The sequence below is a fragment of the Drosophila willistoni genome, chromosome 3R (assembly GCF_018902025.1).
Source record: "Drosophila willistoni isolate 14030-0811.24 chromosome 3R, UCI_dwil_1.1, whole genome shotgun sequence".
NCBI lineage: Eukaryota > Metazoa > Arthropoda > Insecta > Diptera > Drosophilidae > Drosophila > Drosophila willistoni.
Genome location: NC_061086.1, coordinates 31,656,119 through 31,681,061, shown reverse-complemented (window position 1 = coordinate 31,681,061; position 24,943 = coordinate 31,656,119). Strand labels below are relative to the sequence as shown.

At 35.7% G+C, this 24,943-nt stretch overlaps 4 protein-coding genes across 5 annotated transcripts; 1 reads left to right on the top strand and 3 right to left on the bottom strand.

Annotated features, from left to right (window-relative positions):
• Positions 1-18,551: 18,551 nt before the first annotated feature.
• LOC6649642 (metallothionein-2) lies at positions 18,552-20,472 on the bottom strand. 2 transcript variants are annotated; one of them, XM_047009424.1, is made up of 4 exons: positions 19,697-20,472; positions 19,542-19,625; positions 18,852-19,484; positions 18,552-18,785 (listed from the first exon to the last, which is right to left on the bottom strand). In XM_047009424.1, exons 3-4 carry the CDS (start codon positions 18,874-18,876, stop codon positions 18,679-18,681), a joined length of 132 nt encoding a protein of 43 aa, XP_046865380.1. In that variant the 5' UTR covers positions 18,877-19,484; positions 19,542-19,625; positions 19,697-20,472; the 3' UTR covers positions 18,552-18,678. The 2 variants fall into 2 exon arrangements, with proteins under 2 accessions (XP_046865380.1, XP_002072204.1); XM_002072168.3 differs by lacking the exon at positions 18,552-18,785 and having other exon boundaries at positions 19,301-19,484; positions 19,697-20,453.
• A 707-nt stretch (positions 20,473-21,179) lies between these two features.
• On the bottom strand, positions 21,180-21,508 carry LOC6649641 (metallothionein-2). Its single transcript, XM_002072167.3, has 2 exons — positions 21,423-21,508; positions 21,180-21,357 (listed from the first exon to the last, which is right to left on the bottom strand). The coding sequence occupies exons 1-2, from the start codon at positions 21,445-21,447 to the stop codon at positions 21,251-21,253; spliced, it is 132 nt and encodes a 43-aa protein (XP_002072203.1). The 5' UTR covers positions 21,448-21,508; the 3' UTR covers positions 21,180-21,250.
• A 2,395-nt stretch (positions 21,509-23,903) lies between these two features.
• LOC26529877 (metallothionein-4) lies at positions 23,904-24,278 on the bottom strand. The gene is made up of 2 exons (XM_015177120.2): positions 24,196-24,278; positions 23,904-24,133 (listed from the first exon to the last, which is right to left on the bottom strand). The coding sequence occupies exons 1-2, from the start codon at positions 24,218-24,220 to the stop codon at positions 24,021-24,023; spliced, it is 138 nt and encodes a 45-aa protein (XP_015032606.1). The 5' UTR covers positions 24,221-24,278; the 3' UTR covers positions 23,904-24,020.
• A 268-nt stretch (positions 24,279-24,546) lies between these two features.
• Positions 24,547-24,879, top strand: LOC6649640 (metallothionein-4). Its single transcript, XM_002072166.4, has 2 exons — positions 24,547-24,627; positions 24,691-24,879. Exons 1-2 carry the CDS (start codon positions 24,603-24,605, stop codon positions 24,801-24,803), a joined length of 138 nt encoding a protein of 45 aa, XP_002072202.1. The 5' UTR covers positions 24,547-24,602; the 3' UTR covers positions 24,804-24,879.
• Positions 24,880-24,943: the final 64 nt, after the last annotated feature.

Below are 24,943 nucleotides of genomic sequence, written 5' to 3'. Positions count from 1 at the left end.
TGACCTGATTTAACTCTTGTTTAATTGTACATACACACATCTCACCCCTCGTTGCCCCGTCTATTCTTTGCTAGTATTAGAATTCAATTTACTTTTACATCAACTTGAAGAAAATTGTACCAGATTATGTCGAGCATAACTACAACTACTGAGAGCAGAGGGTTGGTCATAAATCAAGTTTATTGTCCTAGCAAAAGTTTCTACGGATAAAGAGATGCTGATCGTTTCCTGTTCCTGAATCTACTTCTGGCCACTGGCCACTCACATGAAACTAAACATTACTCAAGTTACATTGCCCAACCTGCTTCTGACCAGTCGAGGGAACTGCTATTTGCTCAGCAGACTCAATTGAAGCCTTTGCCAGCATCTCGCATCACAGTCGTCGCCAGGGGGCACGACCTGTCCTGCCACTCATTCTCCAATTCCACAACCCCCGCCTCTTGTTTGTTTGCCTGCTCCGGCTCCTCCCTTGCTTTGCCCTCACTGTGACAGTTGGCAGCTGCCTAAAAATTTGCCAGCAACAGACGGAAGAAGGGAGGAGCTAGGGACGGAAAGTGCCATTCGCCCTGGGATTTGATGGCAATCGGTGCAATTTGGCCAGACCTGCCATTCTGGTAAATGAAAATTAAAATGTTTTAACTCAGTTGTGCGAAATTGATTGCAGTCAACTTACTGACTGACTGACCATGTACTACACTCTACACTATGTAAGGTTCTCACGTCTTCGTCTATCGTTTTTATTTTCTCTCATCATCAACATCCTCATCATCATCCGTCTATGTGAAGCGAAAAAGTTGGTCGGTAAATTGTGCTAAAATGTTATTAGCGCTTAATTAGTGCACAACTTTTACTCCAAACAGAAAACCCAACCACAAAGGCTAGATGCGTTGCTTCAACTTTTTGCGTGCAGCTTTGTGGCAAAGTTTTAATAATGACTAACTTCAACTAAAATGAAATAATGCCATTTTACCGCCAGACTGGAGGCTACCAAGAGTTCAGCTAAGCGGAGATAAAAACTGCTTTAAAGTGCAAGAAAAAACAAACAAAAAAAACCCAACAACTATGTATGATGTAAGAATATGCATAAAATATTCATACAGTTTTCTAGCTCTTCTCAACTCAACTCAGGGACAATGCAATGAACTGCAAAGTTACAATTGTCGTGTCACACTTGAAACATATATATATATATATGCATCTAGTTGGATGAGTTCAACAAACTTTCCAACATGACATCAAAACTAGAAAAAAGAGAAGCCAAAAATATATAAATTACTGTGAAAATATTATCTTTAGATCTTATATTTTATTAGTTATAAACATTGCTTACTTATTTAATTAAACGTATATATTTCAGCGCGTGTCACTCTGAATACATTTTAATTAAATTGATACCAACAAAAAAAAACCATTACACAAACGCGGCATATCAAAGGCTGTGGGTGGCGGGCGGTGGGTGGTGGGCGTGGGCAGTGGGCGGTATTGGCCATTCAACTGAATGTAATAGACTATCAGTAAAGGACAGAACCTTTAATGAGTAGTAGAAACATAAACTGAACAACCAAAATATACATTTTTGGCCAAATAAAAGTTGCTTTAATATTAAATTAGTATTGCCTGAAGCTAACGCAAACTGTAACTTAAAACTCAATGAATGTTAAACAAGTTAGAAGGCAAAGCATTTAAAAAAACCCAAAACTCCTTTTAACAATAACAATTTCTTGAATAGGGTCGTCTTCTAAGAACAAGAACAATCAGGAGAAAAAATTATGAAAATTAGAAATTTATAGTGAAATCGATATCTATATCAATTCCCATTAAACAATTCCTCCAAGAAGCAAACCTATCCCATCTTATATAATAAGTTACCAAAATATCAACTTTCAACAATACAAATTAGACTTTGTACATATACACATACAAATCTAGTATCCTGTAAATATATTTCTAACTAATTAGCACAATTTTAGCTTAAGGCCTAGTAGCTAGATTTAAGAATTGTCCGTAATTTGCAATCACGGTTTCAATTCAGAATATAAATAAATAAATATATCAAATACATCTTTGAAACATTTAATCCTTTTGGAGTTTGATACAATTTGTTAGTTGAGGCTTAATACCTTCTAATAAAGGAAGAGTTACATTCTAAATTAATAGTAAAGTAAACATAATTTAAGGACAATAAAAAGCAAATTAAAAAACCCTTTTTAAAATATTTTAGTTTAAAATTGTAGAAATTGTTTTTTTGCTGACAAACCATTTCAATTTTTGTGACCAAACTGAAGAATTAGCCCATCAATATTCCGAAAACTAAAAAATATATAGCTTAGTAAAATATAGAAAAGAAATTACATATTCAACCTTTTGATTTACAAATGAATAAAAGATTATTTTATAGTTTCCATCTTATGTAAAATTTGCAGATTGTTGCTTTAAAGACATTACTACCATATTCAAAAACTCTTCAATATTTAAATTGATCAACTTATGAATCAAATATATTTGCATAAATGCAGAACAATTATTTGTTTCAGTGTAAGTCCTAAGAAAACATATACAAAGGAAGCACTTTAAAACTAATTGAATTGTATTTGTTTATAAATTTAAATTGGAAAGCAAACCATTTAAATTTTGAATAACCATTTAGATTGAAATAAATATAAATATTTTTGATATATAAACAGTTATTTTGCCATTTTGTCAATAAAGCATTAAATATGGGTTATTTACAGCTCAGATGACCCTCTTGAAGGTACACACACACACAACATACACACAACAAACACACACATAAGCAAGGAGGCAAAATAACTGATTTATTATCAGGTTTGTGGGCTAAACTGAGCTGAGCTATAAATGGATTTTATGTGATGGAATTGGGCTGACATAGCCCTCCCCCCCCCCACACACCACGTCTGTTGCTTGTGTGCTTTTGAAAATGGGTTTTACTGCAGCAGCGTTTACACTTCAATAAGTTTTCATTGAATAATTTGAAAATATTTTTATGGCATTTAACATTTAGATCGATCCATAGAAAGAGAGAGAGAGAAAGAGGAAGGAAAGTTTATTATGTGGCAATGATTTATTGATGTTCAATTTCATTCTGAAGCCGCAAAGTAGGCAACATTATTATGATTATTATTATGCCCAAAACCTCATGTAGTATTCAAAATGTTAGTTTCAAAACGAACCGCATTATGCTTATGCTGACTTATGCTCTCTTTATCCAAAACTCTTTTAAGAAATTACTCATACGCCGCATTATCCGCACAGCCGCATTTGTTCGGCTCTCATTGAAGTATTCTCTCTTACAACATGGCGGATAATTTTGCGGCACGTGTTTTTGTTTACTTTCTTCATTGTTGTTTTCTACATTTCCGCATCACATCGGCCCAGTACACACACACACACACACACATACATATTTATAAAATATATGTATGTATATCTGCTACATAGCGTAACCCAGTTTGGATGCGTAATATTGCCACTGCCATTGCAACTACAAGAACTCCCATTTGGAGTGTCTGATGCTCTCTCTCTGTGCTCGTCATGTTGCTGTTATTTTGGTTGCTTGCGGTAAGACTTCAAGTGAGCTCGTCGTCTTACCCATGATTGTAAAGTGAAGTTTGTTTTGCACATTTGTGCTAAGGACACTCGAGTTGTGCATCACTCACTCACTCACTCTCTGCACTGACTGCACTCACAGCAATCACTCAGTGTATTCACCGAGTGCTAGCACTGGCAACTAGAAAAGAACAAACAAAACTCAAGTGAATAATATTCACACATAAATTGCAATTGCTCACCCACTGACCAAAGTCATACAAAAGTTAGAAAGTTATAAAACTTTTGTAAATTAACAATTATCAATAAATTAAAAACACTCACTTTTACTTTATTTCAACTCAATCGAAACTTATCACTCATTATTGAGATAGTCATGGTTGTAATGCATATATACATATGTCTGTCTAAAGGATCTACTGAATCATGGATAACAAATTTTTAAAAGTTCAAATATTTCTAAGAGATTTTGATCCGTTAGAAATTTCTATAAATCTTCGATTTTCGAGTCTTATAAATAGTGATGGTTTTTTTAATTTGAAGTAAAATACAATATAAAAAATTTATAAAAATAATTTAAAAATCCATCTAAAACTAATTCTTAGTTCCGTAGAACCCATTTCTTGGAGTATCGAAAAGTCGTTACATAAGAATTCTTACCTAAACTTATGGATTATGGATCATTATAGATTTTATTATCCTATTTTGTGGAGTATAAAGAAATCATTACATACCAAATCTAAGTTAAATGTATTTGTTTTTATAAACTTTATAAGCTTCTGAATTAAACTTGGCAAAATAAAGCCACAAGAGTTTTGAAATTTTGGCATGTTTTTACACTCAAAGGTTAATTATAAAGAAAATATCTGAATTTTCATGCTAATTAAGACAAATACATAGATTGTAATCTAAAAATCGATCACAAAATCCTGCCTTGTTTGCCATTTAGCATAAAATCCTTCTTTCCTTGACCGACAATAATTCAAACGCACTTGTTAAGATGGTTAAACAGGCAAAGTTTTTTTTTTTAGGATGAACAATGTGACGGAATGCCTGAAATCTTAATTATCCAGCCGGCTGGTAGAAATGTTTTACTGCCATTTTCGTTCTCATCTGCATCCTTATTCTGATTCTTAGCCACATCCATAACAATGTTGCTGTTTCGAGTCTTGTTTTCCTTTTTTTTATACAACGCCATTGGCGCCTAACGCAACAAAAAGAACAAAAAATAACATAAAATTTATTGGTAGTGAAATTTGTGCAAAATTTACAAAAAGATTTTAGCTACGAAAAATTATTACAATTTTGCATGCATTATATGTAGGTAAATGTGTGTGTGTGTGTGTGTGTGTGTGTGTGTGTGTGTGTGTGTGTTATGAGTTTGTGTGTGTTCTCTCAAGTGTAGCAATGCAAAGTTTTGCTATGTCCGTGTATACGGCAGGGACTACGGGCAGCTGGTTTATGTTTATGCATAATCTGCACCTGCCCCTTTTCTTGCAACCGACAAGAAAACTTTTTGTTCGCCTCATGTGGCAAATGCATTCTCATTCTCGGTAATTTGGAATACATGTTCTTCTGGTTGAGACACAATGCTCTGTGTTTTTTGAGTAAAACAAAAAAAAATAAATGGAAAATGGGATACTTTTACCCTTTTTTTCTCTTGTCGTATAATTGAAGGCCTTCAAGCTTCACAGCAGGAATTGCCGCAGTTTTCTGTAGCTCTCTCTATTAACTTTAACCCAGTTTCAACAGAAATCAAATGTCCAACAACAAAAAATGACCTGGGGCCCTACAATATGTATGTACAAATTGTCGGACAGAGAGTAAAGGATAGACTATATATGTAGGTGGGCGAGTCTCAACATTTACGCCATAGAAATTTAAATGAATGAGAACCTGCTTAATTATTCCATTTCAGGCGAGTTTATTTTATACACGCGCGTTTTGATGCCGCAATTGAGAAATTTTTAATAGGCAAAATGCGTGGGCGCGTCCACAATCCGCACTCGACTTAGCTTACCCCACACTGAACAGGCTGCTGACACTGTCTAGAGAAGAGTCCGCTGTCTCTATCCCGGGAGACCGAGTGTCGGCAACTGGCGGCTCTTCGCTCTTTGTGGCATTTTAATTACAAGCTCTGCACCAGAGCGCGAGGAGCGCTAGGCTAATGAAATTAAAAACAAAAAAATTGCTCAAATAGAATTATAATAAAAAATATAGACGGAGGAGACAGAGAGAAAGTGAGTGAAGCTAACAGTAAACGACTAAAGATTAAACATGGCTCTGTTTTCTTCGCATTTCCTCTTTATTATTATCTTCCATTCCATTCCATTCCAGTCCATGGACATGAGTTGTGTCCCATTTTTCGCCTACCTCAATATGCCACGAGTCTCCATCAATGTTTTCGCTTAATTAATTGCCATTTGCGGTTTGGTTTTCAATGCAATTAGCTGCTTACCTTTAATTATAATTAGTCTGATGTCATTAGATAGACTATTGAAATGTGGTTTTTTGCTATAATCATTAACTAATTAATCACAAAAATTTAATTGCTTAAGCGTTTTTTCCACAAATTTTATCCATTTTTTTGTTTTTTAAGTCCTGGCGCTAAATCAAATCTATTGAAGATTAATACTCTGACAAATGGCCATATAAATTTATTATCCATATCGGCAGTATTTATTCTTTAGTTTTTACTATTTGCATACATTTCAATCGGTTATATAGTGGAGACAGTGGTAAATTCTGAAGAATGAAATCAGATAATTTTGGCAAAGGAAATCAGAACATTTCCAAAAAGAACCTTTTTAACAATTTCAAACTGCATAAATTCGAATAATACTATTACCACGAAAGATTTTGCAATGTGTGTAGCTATTCAAAGGGTATACAAATTTCGGCATTGTGTTGTCTCGACCCTTTGGTTTTTTCTTGTTAAATTGTATAATTTCTAAAAAGCCAACAAAATGCTGTGCATTGACGTTTTACCAAATGGAAAATGTATTTCATAATTTGTTTATTCTAATTAAATAAAAGCCTCACTGAAATGTCATAAAACTCGAAATATGATCTGTACACAAACAAAATTTAATTTCAATTTGTCAAAAACCACACACACACACACACACACAATTACACACACTCGTGTATCTAACACAATGTCAGGACATTAGAATTTATCACATGAAATTTAATTCGTTTGGAGTAAAATGCTTTTACATTTACAAAAACGGGGGAAAATGTCCAAAATGTTTATAAAATATTCATGCAGTTTTAGATTTATATATGTCTAGGGCGATTATAATGCAAATACAAACCATTTTGACAGCACAAAACAGCAGCAAATCGAGATGAAATATTTATGTGTTAAATCCTTTTGCTCTTTTTGGTGTTTTTGTTTTTTTTATCCACCGTGAGTTCAACTCCATAGTGGGGCATAGACGCAAAACAATAAATAATAAAATCACTAACAGGGTTTACGACCCAGAGTGTCTGTCTGTGTGTGTGTTTGTGTGTGCCTTAGTCGCTGGTGTTAGCGTCATCAGTATTGTCTATCGACATCGATGGGGAGTCTCTCAGGGCATAAGACATCGGTACCTGAATCCTAGCCACAGTCTAGTTACCAACCTCTCACACACACACATATTGACAGAAACGCATTCGCTTTGATCACACAGCACAGCTCGAGGAAAACTCGACAAAAGTGTGGCCGAGGGGGGAGTGAAGATGCTGAGGAGTTTATGCTGCTTGGGGAAATCAACGTTGGCGACAAAGTGAAACGGACAGACAGACACGAGAGTCAGCGCTAAAGATACCACGGATTGCACGCCATCAGATGACATGGAACTGGTTCTGTGTGTGTGTGTGTGTGTGTGTGTGTGTCTGTTGCCTTTGTTATTCAGCGAGATGTGCGAGTGTAGTAGTGAAATAATCCACTAATTCCTTTTTGTCATCCAGAAATTATTACAAAATTTATGTGCCAGCAAACTACGTTCCTCCTTCTAAAATTTTGCAATTCATTTCTGAAAAGGTCATAATTAGTCACTGATGTTGATCAAATTTGAAATGTTATAGATCATCCTTTAATTTGATTGTGAAATATTTCGACTTTTTTTTCTATATTTTCCATATTAATCGCATTTGAAACTATAACTTCGTTCTTTTTCTAGTGAGAAAGCTTAAGAAATTCATGTTTGTATGATGATTATATTATCATGATTATGTCAAGTTTTTGTCGTCATGTCTGTAATTCGTAGCTGATCTTTGCTTCGATAATCTTTTTCTTTTCTTTTGAATTTGAATCCTACATATTTTGTCGTTCCGATGCAGGGTATTTTATGGATTAAATTGTTCTTGAAATGTGCTTCATGTGCTCTACGTATGATTTCCCTATCATATACTTATGTATGTTTGCTGTTTTCAATCTATCTAAAAAGATCGGTATATAAAACAACATCAAAACAATTTATCATAATATTTAATCAATCAATCAAATCCAAACTCTTTTTAAGTCCCTCGAATGACTCGAATGATGTTTTTTAATACAATGCAATAGTTTTCGGAAATTAATAAATAAAAAATCAAAACCACATTTGATATTTTGTAATTTTGAAAATCAAACATAATGGTTCTTTTCCTTTTCCCTGCCTAATTATCTAACAACTTTTAAAATACTATAAAAAAAAGATTAACATGAAATTTTATCGTATTTGAATGACAGATTTTTGATATAATCAACCAACTTTGATTAACATCTAACTTATTCCAAAAACCTATTACAACTAACATAAGAAACATAAGAACTAAGTCTTACTAACCAAGACAAAACAATTCACAACAATTATCATAAAGACAATTGTCTGAATTCAGAACAGTTTTAATTTTCTTTAAAATTGATTACCTTTAAAATAATATTCTAGATATTTCAAAATTCATTTCTAAATTACTACCTAAACATGTGTAATAAATTCAAGAGGCAAGTCTTGTGTCCTTCCAAGGAAACTTACTTACTAAATGCAGAAATTTAAATAGGGGAAATTATTTGAGTTCAAGCGACAAAGGGAAAATTAAATGTACTCTGATTCAAGTGGAGTAGGTAGTCACATTTATGTTTGCATATTAACAAGCTCGAGCCCCCCCAAAACAGAGACTTTCCGTTTGTGGCTTCCGGGGACAAGTTTCCTACCATGCGTTAAGCATGACGCCGGCAGCGGCAATAAATGGGCCCGCTTCATTAGGCCAACTAAGCTTAGTTGCTGTTTGTTGCCTTTTACTTTGGCTCATGCATGCGTACACACACACACACACACACACAGACACACAGACTAAGAAATGCTTGGGGCTTACAACCTCACCCACTGTGTTACCATTAGCACACAGAGGGTCGTTGCCTGTTGCCATCGCTCTCTCTCTCTCTCTGTCTATCTTTCTCTCTGTCTTGACTAGCCATAAATATTTCAGGTGAAAGAGATGCGCTAAAAACTTCACAAGATAGTGGAGAGAACAAGGGGGAAAGGACAATCTGACAATGAGTAGAATAAAACTGTCATTTATTTGCCACTCTAATTGCAATTGCTATGGCACCTTAACCTACTGCAATGGGGCACTAAAGTTGCTAAAATTGAAAATTGTTAGTTTTAGGTAATTAAAGTGGCTAACATTTGCCCCAATTTTAGTTGTTTGCCATTAAAGTTTCTTCTATTTTTCCCCCGTTTTCTAAGCTGTGAAAATTGCTGTTAAAGCCAAAGCGCGAAAAAGTTTTCGATAATGCCAGAGCAGCTGAGCAACCATCTGGATGTGTGTGTGTGTGTTTAGGTGTATGTGTGTGTGTGGGAGTCAGTCAAGTCAATGAAGGCAAAACAAATATAGGGAAAAGTTTTCCAATTTTCGATTGCCAATTGTACAAAACGAAAAAAAAAAAAAAAAATAGAAGAAGAAACAAAAAATTTGTTCGTGCAACTTGCCAGGGGAATAGAAGTAGAAAGTTTGTTGTGCCACATTTTTCGATACGTGTATGTGGATTTGTCCATTTCATTCGACTAAGCTTCCCTCTACTTTCTGTTAGCAATTTTTCTTTATCACTTCTTATTTGTGTCTTTGCGTTTTCTCTTCACCTTAAAAAAAAAAACACTTTTGATTGCTAAAAATTTTTTGAAACAAATAAATGAGTTCATTTTCAGGTCAGTTATCTGCCTAAAGTTAATGCTGACAAATATTCTTAATATATTATACAGTACACTCAGACACAAATACATATACATGCATACATATAGTTTTTTCTTTAAGTACACAGAGATAAATTGAAACTCTTATGTTGCAAGTCAAGTGAGGTTTAAGTAAAAAAGACTTTAACTTCTATTAATAAGTAGAGACATTAACTATCTTAAATATACTTTAATTTCTTATATTAGATTGTTGTTGTTGTTGTTTGCTTGTTTCAGTGTATATGTTGTTACATTTCTGTTGGCTTTAAACTTTCGCTTTGACGGCAAACTTTTGCTTTTTATGCTACAACTAGCGTCGAAACTTTTCTGTAACGCAATGCAGCCAAAGTTTTTCCACTTCAAGTGCAACTGCCTGACAATAGAAAACTCACAGAACTTTTCTTACACACACACAGATGGAGAGAGAAACACACAGATATCTTTACACTAACTTAGTTAGTGTCTTGATGTCCATTTTATTTGCAAAGCAATTCTGCAATTATTATGTATGTGACAGTCAAAGGTAGTCATGGTGGTTATATCTCCAGATATCGTTATGGTTTGAGTACCATTTTTCTATCTCTATCTGACTGTCTTTGAGTCTCTGTCTCTCTCTCTCTCTCTGTCTCTTTCTCTTTCTTTCTGTCTGGTATTTTTCATGGAACGGCTTTAAACTTGTCATAAGTGTTTGTAATGCGCTCGTTACATTTATTATTGAGTGGCTACTGGCTTCGTCGCCTCATAGACAATGCACCCTTTTTGCCATGCGTCTGCCATGGCTTCGACTGCCATTTGAATGCATGACAGCGACAAGGGGGAGAGAGAGAGAGATGCATAACACTTTTTGGCGCAATTCCCCAGCACGTTGCCTGTAGCATACTTATCCGGGCAACGGCAGCAGAACCTCACACAGAGGAGCTGAACTGCCAAAGTGAGTCGGGGGTGGGAGGGGCTGCAGTAAATGCATATTTTATATTTTCATTTCATTGAAACCGACACGTAGCCATTGCCAGAGTGTTTCTAGTTTCTATGCTATGAGTTTGGCTAACTAGATAGATATATACAAGTTAGAGAGAGAGAGAGACAGAATGGAGGGAGTGTTAGACATATGGGGAGCGATGAAGTAAGAATTAGAATATATGTAAATTTCGATTGAACTTTGCCCATACAGCTAATAATTGATATGTCTTTTAATTAAGTTTTTCGACCATTCAACTAACTGGAAACGCAAGTGAGTTCAAATGAATTGAAATCATTTTGCTGTTTTCCTCAACTTGTCTATTGCATAATTTAGAATTTTGTTTTAACTTTAGCATAACACTTGTATATACTATATACATATACTATATCGAGCTGTGCTCACATGGTTTACTGTCACCACTTAAGCGTCAGCTTTTGCTCGCAGTTTTATACAATTTTTATTAGGCCCTTCACTTCACTCACTGACAGGCAAAAAAAACCAAAAAAAAAGAAAGCAACGTTTTGCATTTCTCTGAATTATAAAACAGCATGCAAATGAATGAACATTATTTGCTTGTTGGCTCGGTAAAAATGTTTAAATTGCGGCCTATCAACCTTAGTTGTGACAACTTGCATTTGTCTTTGCCCTCCACCCGACACACCCAAAGAAAAAAAAAAGCGGGAAATCAACCTACCCCAAACAACATAAGTTTATATTTACGCTTCGCTTGTCGCAAGGATATTGCACTTTATAAATCATCTGGGGCAAAAAGCCAGAAGCACGTAAAAGTAGATGAAAAATGTGCCATTGCGTCTTGAGCCCAAAAAGCAGCAGCAAAAGCACGGACCACAACAAATATCCTAATAGATATAAGAACAAAACCCACAGCAATAGGTAAGAATCAGTTTTATAATGCCGAAAACTTCATATACTTACTATAGAGATTCCGATTTTCTATTAAGTATGTATTCTTCTTTTTATCTTCTTAAAAGCTAAGAAAGTGAAGAAAAAACAAACCCATTTCCTGTCGGCAAAGTATTCTTTGGCCAGTTCTCTACTTAAAGCTAAATCTACTTTAATAAATCAATATGCTATATTTAGGTTCTTATATTTGAATTATTATTTGTTGTAAATATATCCCTTAAACCGAAATCCATGCAAAGCTCATGCAACTTTTGATCAACTTACTTTAGTTAGAGTACCAAAAAGAAAGTCATATCGGTTAAATTTTTGTTGTTTTTTTTTTTGCCTCTCATCTTGGTTGCTGTTCATTTGGCATGGGCATCGTGTTTCAGGTCTTTGAGTTTGTTTTTGCCTCAACTTGGGTTTGATTTCGTATTGGTTGATCTAACTCTGCTCTCTACTGATGCTGTTCTCTGGGGGGTTATTTGCTTTTTACTGTCGATGCTACTGAACAATTGTTGTTGATACAAGCCAAATTGCAACGATTTTGGCTTTGTTTCATTGCATCCTGCTTCTCCTATGTGTGTGTGTACGTGGCACATGTGCCTGATTAGAGTTGAGCCAAAAAATGCTATAAAAAAACTTGACTTGCACAAATGAGGCCAACAAATTCCATTGCATGCAAATGGGTGAACTGGAGTAAGTGGTTACTGGTTGGTTACTCCTTCCATCTGTCAGAAGTGGTTAACCCCGTTTCAAATGTACTCCTTTTTTTTTTTTGGTTGTTCTTGCTTATCCAATCAACAGCGAAAACTAAAAGACTTGCCATTCTAATGGTATAAAATCAGAGTGCACCAGGAAGACATGAACAAAACCTGGAGGATTTTAGAGTGCCCAAATAAGAATCAGCCAAAAGGGAATGACAAAAAAATTGTAATGTCTTTTCTGTAAAGTCTTTCAAGTTTTTTCGCTTCTAACTAATTAGTTGCATGGAAAAACTTTTATTAAACAAATTCTGTATTTCAATAAAGTCATGGCAAAAAGTTGTTCTATCTAAAACCCACTTGCCACATTTGCGCTGCATTAAAAATGCATTTTCATCTCCTTTACCAAGCGTGTTTAATAGTCTATGCAACAATGTGTGTGTGTTTGTCTAAGTATGTGTGTTTGTTTGTGTGGTGTATGTAATGCTGATGGCAGCCATATAATTTGAACATCATGAAGTGCACTTATCAGAGAGCTTGGCAAGCACTGCCATAGATAAACATCAGCTGAGTGGAGAAGAAAGACAAAAAAACCAAGAAACTATAGGGGGGAGTGGGGAGTAGAAGGGGGGTTAAATAAGTTGCATTATACTTAACCAACTCAAGCTGCTGCATGACTTGACTTCTGAGTTAGGAGCATTGTGTGTGTGTGTGTTTCTGTGTGTGTGTATGCAACTGTCAGTCCTTATTAAAACATTCCACGCCATTCCAATGGCATGCGAATAGCTATTCTGGGGATGAGTGTGATTTTTATATCAAAACCATTTTGATTTGATTGCCATTGGCCAACGCGTCGTATGATTATTATTATTTTTCAGCTTCTTTTTTTTTTAAGTTGACTTGCGTGGAACGTGGTCAAATTGATTTGGGCACGTGTCCGTATTAGCTAATGAGAATGACAGGCGAGCTTCAGTAACATGTACAAACTCACTCAGTGGGCGGCTAACGCCCCTATTTTAATATGAGGGGTCGTCAAGGGACACTCATCGTTGGAATGTATTTTAAATTTTTCAATAACCTCTTCAATTTTCGTGATATTTATTCAATAGAGCATCAGATTAGTCATTTTGAATCTCTCGTCCTACATAGTTTTAAATCTATAGAGTCTTGGTTTGAATCTTGAGAAGAGCAAGAAAATATAGAAAAACCATAATATGTCTAACTAACTGCGATCCTTTTTATACCCTTGCAAAAAGGGTATATTAATTTTGGTCAAAAGTGTGCAACGCATAGAAGGAAGCATCTCCGACCATATAAAGTATATATATTCTTGATCAGCACGACGAGACGAGTTCAAATAGCCATGTCCGTCCGTCCGTCCGTCCGTCTGGATCAACGCAAACTCCTCCTAGACCGAAAGAGCTACAGAGCTGAAATTTTGCATGTAGGCTTGTATTACTGCAGGCGTTGTATATCTCGGATTCAGCCGGATCGGATCACTATATCATATAGCTCCCATACAAACGCCAAAGTCACGAACAGTGACTTTTCTCAATAACTTCGTTATTTTCTGAGCTAATGTCGTGAAATTTAATATGGATGAGTTTATTACACATATAAACTATGCCAAATTTGATCAAGATCGGGTGACTATATCATATAGCTCCCATAGGAACGATCAGTGGAAAACAGTGACTTTGATCAATATCTTCGTTTTTTCCTATGCTAAGATTGTAGGCCGTTCTTTCGCAAACATTAGCCTTTTTAGCTTAAACATTTTTCCACTTTGATGGCTATAGGTAAGGAAAGAGTTACCATAAAAGTTGCAAGGGTATACAAACTTTGACGCGGTCGAAGTTAGCCCCGGCCCTCTGGTTTTTCTTCAGATTTTAAGACACAAGTTTTATCCTTTTAACTTAAACACTGACATTTTTATCATTTTTTCTATGAATTCGTTTCGTGAAATCTCCCTTAGGGACTGCAAAAAACTGCTCCATAACAATATAATTTTGATTTAAAGCTTACCACGCAGTTTTAAAATTAATTTACTAATTGTTTGTGTGGCTAAAGTATAAACAATTGTGTTTTGTAACATATTTTTCTAGCACATGACTAAAAGTAAGCCCTGCGATTGTCGGTGACATTTGTGGTTCTGGTTTCCCGTGTTTTTTTTTTTTAATTGCATTTTTATTTGGAATTTAATTTTTTGTGGTCATTTGCACCTGACAGATGGACAGGTTGGAATGCTGACCATGCTCGTTTAATTAACAACATAATAACATAAGCAGACACACCTTAACATCTCGACCTCTGCATGTGCTCATCTCTTGGCCAACTTTGATAATAAATCGTAATGGTCAGCAAGAAGAAAACTGTAATTTTGTTTGTTTGCCTTCTCAATAGGTCAGTGAGGAAGTGAGTTAATGGAGGATGGGTGGGTGGGAGAAAGGGTACCGTCATTCCTTTGGCTTCCTTTGTCTTTGGTATGTGTCACATTGTCTAATGGTGCATTCGTGCATATGAAATTGCTGTCAACAAAGGGCAGGTCAGTTGTGCCTGAGATGTCATGAGTTGGGTCAGGACTTCCGGCTGCCGTTAGTTACAAAGCGCTGGATGTTCCACCCTAATGTGTTTAGCCGGTGAAAGTTATGTGTCCTACCCCCTCTCATCCTTCCCGCCGCCTAGCACTTGTATGTCATGGCTTTTAAAGTGCTTGGGGAAATCAGTGGTAACAAATCGAAAAATGAAAAACGAAAACGACAAACCAAAATGAGTTTCGTGTTAAATTTGTCGTTCTAGCAATTGATAAACGCCATGCCAGACATATGTCAGTCTGACGTCTGATTACGCACTTGGGAGCGGCACTGTGCGCGTGTTGGTTATATCAGGTACCTCCTACCAAAATCATCGATTTAAAGCGCAACTGTCCGTTCCCTCCCGAAAATAATTTACAAAACTGTTTTCCTCTTTAAAAATTGTCAGGGGCATTTCGACCGCCGTCAGGCCGATGAGCATTATAAATGAAACATAAAATATATAAATATTCAATGGTCAATGTGAGAAACTTTACAGGTCACGTCCCCCATGGTAAAACTAAGAACCAGGGGCGTAGTTCACTCTGAAATCCCTCGAAATGGGCATGAATAGAGCAAACGAAAACAATTGATTTTCTTTAATTTACCTAAAAAAGACCAACAAAAATCCTTGCGACTCTAACGTGAGTTTTCATATAAGCTTCACAAATTGTTTTGCACTCAACTGGAGACCAATTCCCATTAAGCCCATGGCTATCCCATTGTGAATTCTAAAAAAAAAAAAAAGGCGTGCAAATTGCACAACAAAAACCGAAAAAAGTCGAAAAGTAGCCAAAGATTTATAGTGGCCACAATCATTTTTAGTGCGTGCCGGTTAAAAGTTTTTCAGGGGAAATGAAAATTAACGTAGAACACAGTCGAAACAGCTGGCACATTGTATTGTAGTTGAATATATATTTTGGATTTTCTTCTTTTTTGTTTTCGTTTTTTGGCAGGTGCTAAAAGTTGGCAACACTTTTTGTAGTCTTCTTTTCGGCGCGACGCCAGCCAGCCAGCCAACTAATCTGTTAATTTATGTTGAAAAGTTCAGTAAAGTTCTTCTTGAAGCGCTTAGCCAAACAAAATGTAATAAATTATTAAGCATATTTGCGCACAGGACAAGGACAAAAAGAAAGCATTGTAGGATGTGGGCAGGGGCAGGGACAGGGTCAGGGGCATGGGCATGAAATTTCATTAATTTATGGCAAAGTTTTTGCCACCTGACTATGTGATGATTTCATTTGATTTTGATTCCACTTGGTCACATGCCCAGAGACAAGCGTGGCAAGCATACAGAAACTTCGCCCTGGGAAACGCCTCGTGCAACCGCCACAAAGAAAAGAAAAGCAAAACAAAAAAATTTGCTATAAAGTATATTAATATTTGTAGAGTAAAAGCTTTCAGATACCCTGTATCCTCAAAAAACCCTCAAAAGACTTTAAATTTGTAAGCAAAACTCTTGGCCCTTTTGATTTTTGTTAACTCTAAACAGTGACTACTAAAAATTCATTGATAGCAACTCAAATTTACGTTATGATTGGCTCTTTTTAAAAGCAACTACCAGGAGGAGTTCCTTAAGGTTGACTGCTTGAAATATTACCATGATTTGGCTTGATACTTAACAGAATCTTCTCCTCTTTCTCATGTGTTGGTATAGGGTACACATATATTCACCATAACAGGGTGGCTAGCAAAGGAGATAAAATGTTCTTATGCATAAGTGATGCCATGATGCTGACTACTTGCTACTTGCTAACCATGACAACGGGCAAATGGGCGACAAAGTCCCAGAACGAAGTAGCCGCCGCATTGCAGTTGTTTCCGCCCTGACACATGAAAACTTAATGCCGTAATTAACTGTTTTTGCGTTTTTTGGGACTTAAAAGCCGTTACAGTAAAAATTAAATCGCGTATACGCCATGTGTGGTGTGAGCGAGATTTAAAACGCTTTGCGTGACCCACTTTGTGGGCTGACTTGCAATACCCTTTGCATTGGTTTATATACAATTCTATACCTAATATATTCAAGTGTAAGTTTTTGGTGAAACATGTCGCTTTATCAGCATGAATCTAACAAATGCCGTGACACAAACTTCCGCCTAGAAACGTAACGGAACAAAACTAAACAAGGCTAAAGCAAAAATGGCAAAAGGCAAATGGCGAATACCTGGCATTTTGACTGCCTTTGTACAGGAAATAGCTGTAAAAACATTTGAACTCGAATTTCCTCCTCATACAAATTAACTTTGATGACTTGGCGCAAATAAAACCATTTTACCAGGCGCGATTTCCATTTCCGCCGCTTAATGTCCATTAAAAGCCTTGAAATTGATTTCGTTTTTTACCTATTTTCGGCGAGGAGAGAGAGAGGAATATGCATGCACTAGCTCAGCTGTTAGTAGCTGTCATTGTACTAATAGATAACTTTGTCCATTTCGCTGGCATTCAAATTGAAACTATCAAACGCAATTAGTATCGCTTAATGTACTCATTGGATTTAAATTGACAGGCAGGTTGGCAGTTTCCGTTTCCGTCAACTTAATGCCAATCTGTTTACCTGTCAGACAGTGTGTGTGTGTGTGTGTGTGTGTGTGAAGAAACTCAAGACAAGGCTCCAGGTGATTGTCGTTGTATGTAGAGTATGGAAGCCTTGCCACACACACACAGCACTCAGACATGCACATTGCCTGCACATTTGCTCTTCAAAGTTGCACATTTAAAGACTGCGGTTTGCGGCTTTGAGTGCCCTTCTACCACCTGATGGCTCTTCAGCTCATCCACTCCCCCCATGTGCTTCTCTCACGGCTTCTACTAAAAACTATTTATACATTTACAAAACTCTAAGGTGTTTTTCTTGTCTGTTGTAACTTGAAATAAATTTAATCTTCAAGTTGCTTGCCAACTTAAGTGATTGAGGTATAAAAACAAAAATTTATCCTTTTTGAAATGGGAAACTTTCCTCCAAAAATGATTCCATCTGATATTACACTGGATAAGACACTTGCCAAAAACCTTTTCAACTTTCAACTTGTTATATACCCTTGACAATATAAGCCACGAAACAAAAGTATAATCAAAGTTGGTTTCGGTTGAAAATGAATATACTATCTTTCTCTATACGAAAAGCTAAATATTGATTTTGTATTTTGAGCAGGGTTCAACACATTTGAAAGCTCTGTTGTGTTTTAAAACGTTTATTAATTACTTTCTAAGAAACTTTTTATTCGTTTCGAAGCATTCATTTATAACTTGACGCTAAATAATGGACTACAAAATCTTTAGTCTTATTTGATTAGCAATGAAGTTATATCTATTACTAGTCAGGTTTTTGCTGTTAGAATAAAGTCCATCCGTACTTATTTTAAAGAAATTCTTGACCCGCATCTAAAATACTATTAAAGAATGACGCTTTGACTGTGTGCCTCCAGAGTTTACAAGCTTAGTATCCTACTCTTAGTGATAATTTAGGAGTATATACTTAAAAAGGTTTAACAAAACGTGTGTTTTAAACTGAAATATAATTCGACAGCAATATATACAGCAAAATAAGAATAATTAGAATAAGTATTTTTAAGAACAATTGTTGCCTAGAGTCTAAGAATTCATTTATATACACAACAATTCTTTAAATAAAATCAGTTCATAATTTGAATTCAACGAATGAAGATTGGGTTATTTTCCTTCTCCCGGGATCCCTATTCAGGTGTTTTTCCATTGCACGCCAATTAATTTACAAACATTTATTGAAACTCTTAGGTAATTTGTAGTTATTTGTTGCTGCAGCATTGGTCCTTTGGTCCATTCTTGCACACGCAATTGCAATCCTTGTTGCAGGAGCAACCTGTTCCGCATTTCTGTGCTGTGCACTGGCAATCTAACAAATATCGAAATAATTATGGGTAATGAAATAATGAGTCATTCGTTTTCACTTTTAACTTACTTGTTCCACAGCCTTTGCAAACCATTATTATGATGAATTTGGATTTAAAATTGAATTTGAAAGTTATCTACTTGATTGTTTCGCACAAAACTGTTGATCTATCCACAATTCACGTTCCTTATATATATATCCATCGAAAGAAAACGAGTAAAACGAGTGCAAAATTGCACAAGTTTGGAGGCAGACAAATGTTTGTTTTCAGTACGATTGGTCTGGCCTTATCAGTTCGTGTGCAAAATAGATGAGTTTCAAGCGTTGGACGGGTCAAACTCTTATCTTTTTTAAACAAATTTTGCGCACGCAATCCCAATTGGTTGATTCTGGAATATGCTTGCCTTATCAGGAGAGGGTGTTGCCATAAAATGACGTATTTAGTTGTGTTGAGAGGTTTGTGGTGTGGATTTAACTGACTCATTAGCTATAAATTCCAATAACTTATACCTCTTAGCTACATCCTCTGAAGAGCAGTTTATTTGTAATATTATAATAATAATATTCAGTATTTATATTTATATAATTGATTCCTAAATGTAAAAGCATTCTTTAAAAACAATAAAATAGAAAGTGAAAAATGACTAAGTTTTGCCTGCGCATTTGGTAAATCTTGGAATTCCCTGTACTTTTCCAGTCTCTCTGAAATGATCATAAAATCTTATATATATTGAAAGTAATAAAAGCATATACACTCACTAAAGGTTGGTTTTCTTCAAACTCTCTCATCTTACGATGATATCACAACTGTCTTCAGATTGCTTTTTTTTTGGATATCGAAGCCTGAAAATAAGTTAAAGAAAACATGATAACAGTTTTGGGGAAACAAATAACTACATATGTTCCAAACTAACCAATTAAGGGAAGCGAAAGTTTCGTCTAAAGATTCTGGGTAATGTTATTGAATAAACGCTGACTCAGCCAGTCGTCTAAATTGAAGGGCTTGAAATCATTCAACTCGGCACTAGATGGCTCTATCCACACGACGGCAGTGGGTTGGACGCAGTCCCCTGATCCGCTGGCATTATTCTGAATGGGATCGGCCTGTAGCATCTCCTCAGGGTTGTCCGTGGAGCCTTGTGATAGTGACAACGCAATATTGGCATTTTCTGCAACCAACTCGTTCCAGGAGTCACTAACAAACTCAACGATCTCCTCGTGCTGCTGCGTCATGGCCTCATCATCTTTAACTTTAACTAACTTTCGGGCTGGAACAACTTTTGGCTTGTGAAAAACCGGGCGGGGTATATTGCTTGGCTTTTCGGAACTATTTGTATCGAAGCTACTAGACTTTTTGGTGACCACCTCTTTCTTTATGCTCTCGAATTTTTCGATATTCTGTGGCAATCCACGACGCGTCTGGGTGACAACTTTGCTCCGCCCTTTGCTGAGTGTGTACATGATGTTTCCAATAAAAATTATCCTCTTGCTGCAATTTTGATGTAAATTTTTGTGCCTTATCTTACACACATACGTACTGAATGCGTAAATCACATGAACGTTTTGAATTTAGATTACTTTGCCGCTTTTAAGCATAGACGACAGCTTTTCCGAAGATATCTTTCATTTAATTTTGTCTATTAATTCGAGTTTCGAAATTCCGCATTGACCTCATGCTTCTTATGACTCCGTGGCAATCCTGGCAAGTCAAAAACTAAAAAGGTAGCAACTCTTGCAAAAACAAAAACTGTTTGGCAATCCTAATTATTATCAAATGCCGATAACAAAACTAATTTATCGAGTTGACACGTGTGATTCCCATTTAAATTAAAACACCCATTAATGAGAGTTTACTGGATTGTAATTGTCTTTTCACAATGATTACAAAATATAGATCTAACAAATTGAGGATCAAAAGAGCAATTGGAAGAAAACACACTTCGAATGGAACCTTCTCTTGAAAAATATTGAGTATATTTAATAACTTCTAAAGCACATTAATTATAAAAATCTTCTGCATTTAGCGACATTGATAAGTAACACAGAAAATGCCTTGGAGAAGCTGATGAATATCAATATTGAGGAAGCCAGCGGTTTAGGGGATTGCATTATGGCCCCCATCAAGTTGATTCCTCCTCCATCATGTGAGGAAAGTCATGTAAAATGGCTCATTAGATTCTTAACCAGTGGCGGATCTAACTTATTATTTGGCGACGGAAATCAAGCATTTTGAGAGGTACAATCTCATGTCGAGGGGGGAGACTCCTCATTTCACACCCGAGAATCCGCCACAGGTCTTTTAGCGTATCATAAAAAACCAAAATCAAATACTCTTCCCACTTGAAAAGTTCATATGTAAACCAATGGGATATCCAAAAAAATATATAGTTTTAGTAATTCCCATGGGAGACACATTTTTTATTGCATATTGGCCAACATAAGATTTGATGGAATTGAATATTTATGGATTACTTGTTGCTGCAGCATTGGTCCTTTGGTCCATTCTTGCACACGCAATTGCAATCCTTGTTGCAGGAGCAACCTGCTCCGCATTTCTGTGCTGTGCACTGGCAATCTAATGGAATTCAAAGTAATTGTAGATTATTATCGATTATTGTACTTGTTATGCTTCAAACTTACTTGTTCCACAACCTTTGCAGCCCATTTTGTATACTTGATTCTGTACTTGAATTAAAACTAAGTTTTCCACTTGGTTGTTATGCACAACTGTTGACCTATCTGCAGTTCTCGCCACTTATATAAACATCGGAGGAGGAATGAAAAATAACGAGTGCAAAATTGTGTACAAGTTTTAAAGTTGTCGATTCTGGGCCTTATCTTTGCTCGTGTGCAAAATGCGTGGGTAGGGGTCGAATTGCTTATTAATTTCAAACACATTTTGCACACGCAATCGGAATCGTTTTTTTCCCTTACCTTATCAGCTAATGCTTTGGTAATGGTAATTGACATTGACCTAAGAGCCATAGGAAAACAACAACAGTAAAATAAATGCCAGCTGCTTTGGTAAAATTAAATGTTTATAACAACTAGAGAAACATTTCGATTGACGGAAGTAAAAGCAGCCAGGATACAAAAAGAATTGAGCATAAAGGAAACTGAATTGAATTATTTAATCTAAACATAAATAATTATTTACTTGTCTATGCAAAGGAAGAGAAATTTCATGGTTTAGTCTAGTTCTCCGAACTTCCGTCAGGACTTGAAAGAAATATATATTTATATTCAGTGCGGATCCTGGGGTTAAGCTATTGGGCCTGTCAAAAGAGGCCATGCGGCACCAATAGATTATGTAAGTAATTATAATTATAATACCGTCAAAAAGTATTTGGACTTGGACTCAATCTTAATCTTTCTTCGTTTAAATGATGCTGATATGCTAAATATATGAAATATGTATATAATGATTGCTATATTTTCCACGAATTCAGCTCGTCTAAGCAACTGATTAGGTTAAATATAATAGGCAAAAACACGAAAAAATAAAGTTTTCCCACATTTTTGGTTCCTTCAAATTTGTTTCTCTGCAATATATATAAATACATATGCATGTATACCATCAATTCTGGATCTGGACGGAAATAAAAATCTATACCTCCACTAAAAAGAAATATAAAATAATACGCTTTTTTAGTTGAGTCTTTAAAACGTTTTTATTAAATTCTTTAAGAAAATCAAGATTTTGTGTTGTTTAATTTATTTATTTTTGATTTCCAAGGGTGATTTCCAAGGTTGATTGGCATAACTCGTTTGGAATGATCTATGAGCCGTGTTCCAAATGAGTCTACTGAAGCTGAAGAAACATAGTTTTTTGAATCCAACTGAACTAGTAAAAACAGCAGTTTGTAAATAAAACCAAACAAATTTGTTTAATATTTCAAGTTTATTGTGTGTTGCATGATGCGACTGCAAGGTAATTGATTACCAATTATGACGACGACGATTATGGTATCGATGTTGTGCATATGGCGATCTATGGTGGGGTAAATGTGTTCCGGTATTGGTCCGGTAACTTCCAGAATCTGCAAAGGTTCTTTCTTTATGTGACGAAACTGAAGCCGTGTAGGGTGAATATTCTGCGGTATTGGTAGTCCAACCTCCAGAATTTCCGAAGTTCCTAAAGTCCACCTCCTGGCGGACCATGTCATTGAGATTTCTTGCCTCAGATCTACAATTATTTACATCCAACTGAGCTAGTAGAAGCAGCAACAGGCCGAAAATTAATTGATGTAGCTTCATTATTAAAAAATAAAACTGAGACTGACTATTTTGTCACCGAGTCGGACAAAGAATGATTCTTCTTTTCGATTATTAAGTCTTTATATAGTCTAAGCTGTATAGACTACAATGGATTATCATCATGGGTTATCAAGCTTTTGAACATGAATGTCAAAATTTATTTTAGTCAAATGTTGCGCTGCTCTTTCTAAATAAAACCAAACAAATTTTTTCAATATTTTAAGTTTATTGTGTTTTGCATGATGTGACTGCAGGTAATTTATTGACAATGATTATAACTTTAACCAGGGCGAGAACTTGCAGGCTAAAGGTTTTTTGTTATGGTCAGTAAAACCTCCAGGATGTATGCTCCTAGTGTTCCTCACCGATATTTTACACTTACATTGGCAAATGTAGTAACCATGAACACGTTGGTTAAACTCAATCCAACTTCTAGGATTTCTTAAGTTCCTATAGACCATCTCCTGGCGGACAATGTCATTGAGATTTCTTGCCTCAGATCTACAATTATTTACATCCAACTGAGCTAGTAGAAGCAGCAACAGGCCGAAAATTAATTGATGTAGCTTCATTGTTGAAGAATCAAATGAGACTGAGCCACACAAAAATAAATCGCTTTCGACTATTAGTCATTAAATGTATATATGTAGCCTTTTGGTTTTGTAGACTAAAAGAGAAAAAGCTTCATAGGTTATCAAGTAATAGAAAGTAAGTAATAAAATTATATATCATATTTTTATGTTTGTCATACAACTGGAAAGCACTAGAATAATTTAAATAGCATAAATTTCTTGATTTCCAGTGCTAAAACTACTTTCGAACTAGAATAGATTGTAAGTGAAAGAAAGAAAAAGGTATTCAAAATTAAGTTACAACATAATATTCTAAGTTTATTTAATTTGATCAGTCATAATTGGCAAAGACTAATTAAAGTACTAGATTTAATTAATTTATATTCAAATAACAATCAAGGATTGCCATTCACTTGGCCTGGCAGCATTTTGACCCAGTTCCGGATCCACTCTTGGCGGCGCATTGACATTGCTGATTTCCTGCACAGTTTCCACCGCATTTGCCGGCTGTGCATTGGCAGTCTGTAAAATAAAAGATTAGAGTTAGTTTTAGTTACTTAGTATGTATTATTCCCAACACTTACTGTTTCCGCATCCTTTGCATGGCATCTTGTTGAACTTTTGGATAGTTGGATGATTTGTTTAAACAATCAAGTTTTTTTTTTGCTGTCTAGCCAATGTGTTTCGCCTTTTATATTAGTTCATTAGTCTGTTCAGGCTGGCCAGAGAGTTGATAAGATAAGAAAGCCGTGTGCAGCCGGCAATTGGCGTGCGCAAAAACGAAAGAGTCTAGAATTGTCGTTTTGTTGTTATTAGATTCGTCTGCGTAATTTTGCGCACGCCTCTTGATAAGGCCTTCCAAAGGCATTATCAGACTTTTTCTTTAATTGATTGACTCTGGCGGAGTGCACATACGAATGTATAAAAAGAGTTTGCCCGCCCGTTTAAATGCATCAATAAGTAACAGCTTAAAAGTAAAGACATTAATAAAATGGGTTGCAAAGCTTGTGGAACAAGTAAGTCTATATAGTTGAAATCTATTTATACACATATTAATAATAGTTATTCCATTTGTTTAGACTGCCAGTGCTCGGCCACCAAATGCGGTGATAACTGCGCCTGCAGCCAGCAATGCCAATGTGCCTGCAAAAATGGACCCAAGGACAAATGTTGCGCCAATAAGAAGCAATAAATGAAACAAGACGTTTAAATCTCCATAATGTTAGTTCTTAAATATAAATAAACGTGTTACCTGTCAAGCAAGTCAATCCCCTTCTTAGTCCACTTTAGTTTTGAGTATTAAAAAAAAAAGTAAAGTTCTATTTTCTGATA

What these genes read in the sequence shown, in the direction of transcription:
- LOC6649641 (XM_002072167.3), bottom strand. Translation starts at nt 21,447, where the DNA reads ATGGGCTGCAAAGGTTGTGGAACAA. An exon ending in CTGCAAAGGTTGTGGAACAA is followed by an intron (nt 21,358 to 21,422) that starts GTAAGTTTGAAG and finishes GAATTCCATTAG; the next exon opens with ATTGCCAGTGCACAGCACAG.
- LOC6649642 (XM_002072168.3), bottom strand. Translation starts at nt 20,243, where the DNA reads ATGTACACACTCAGCAAAGGGCGGAGCAAAGTTGTCACCCAGACGCGT.
- LOC26529877 (XM_015177120.2), bottom strand. Translation starts at nt 24,220, where the DNA reads ATGCCATGCAAAGGATGCGGAAACA. An exon ending in ATGCAAAGGATGCGGAAACA is followed by an intron (nt 24,134 to 24,195) that starts GTAAGTGTTGGG and finishes TTTATTTTACAG; the next exon opens with ACTGCCAATGCACAGCCGGC.
- LOC6649640 (XM_002072166.4), top strand. Translation starts at nt 24,603, where the DNA reads ATGGGTTGCAAAGCTTGTGGAACAA. An exon ending in TTGCAAAGCTTGTGGAACAA is followed by an intron (nt 24,628 to 24,690) that starts GTAAGTCTATAT and finishes CCATTTGTTTAG; the next exon opens with ACTGCCAGTGCTCGGCCACC.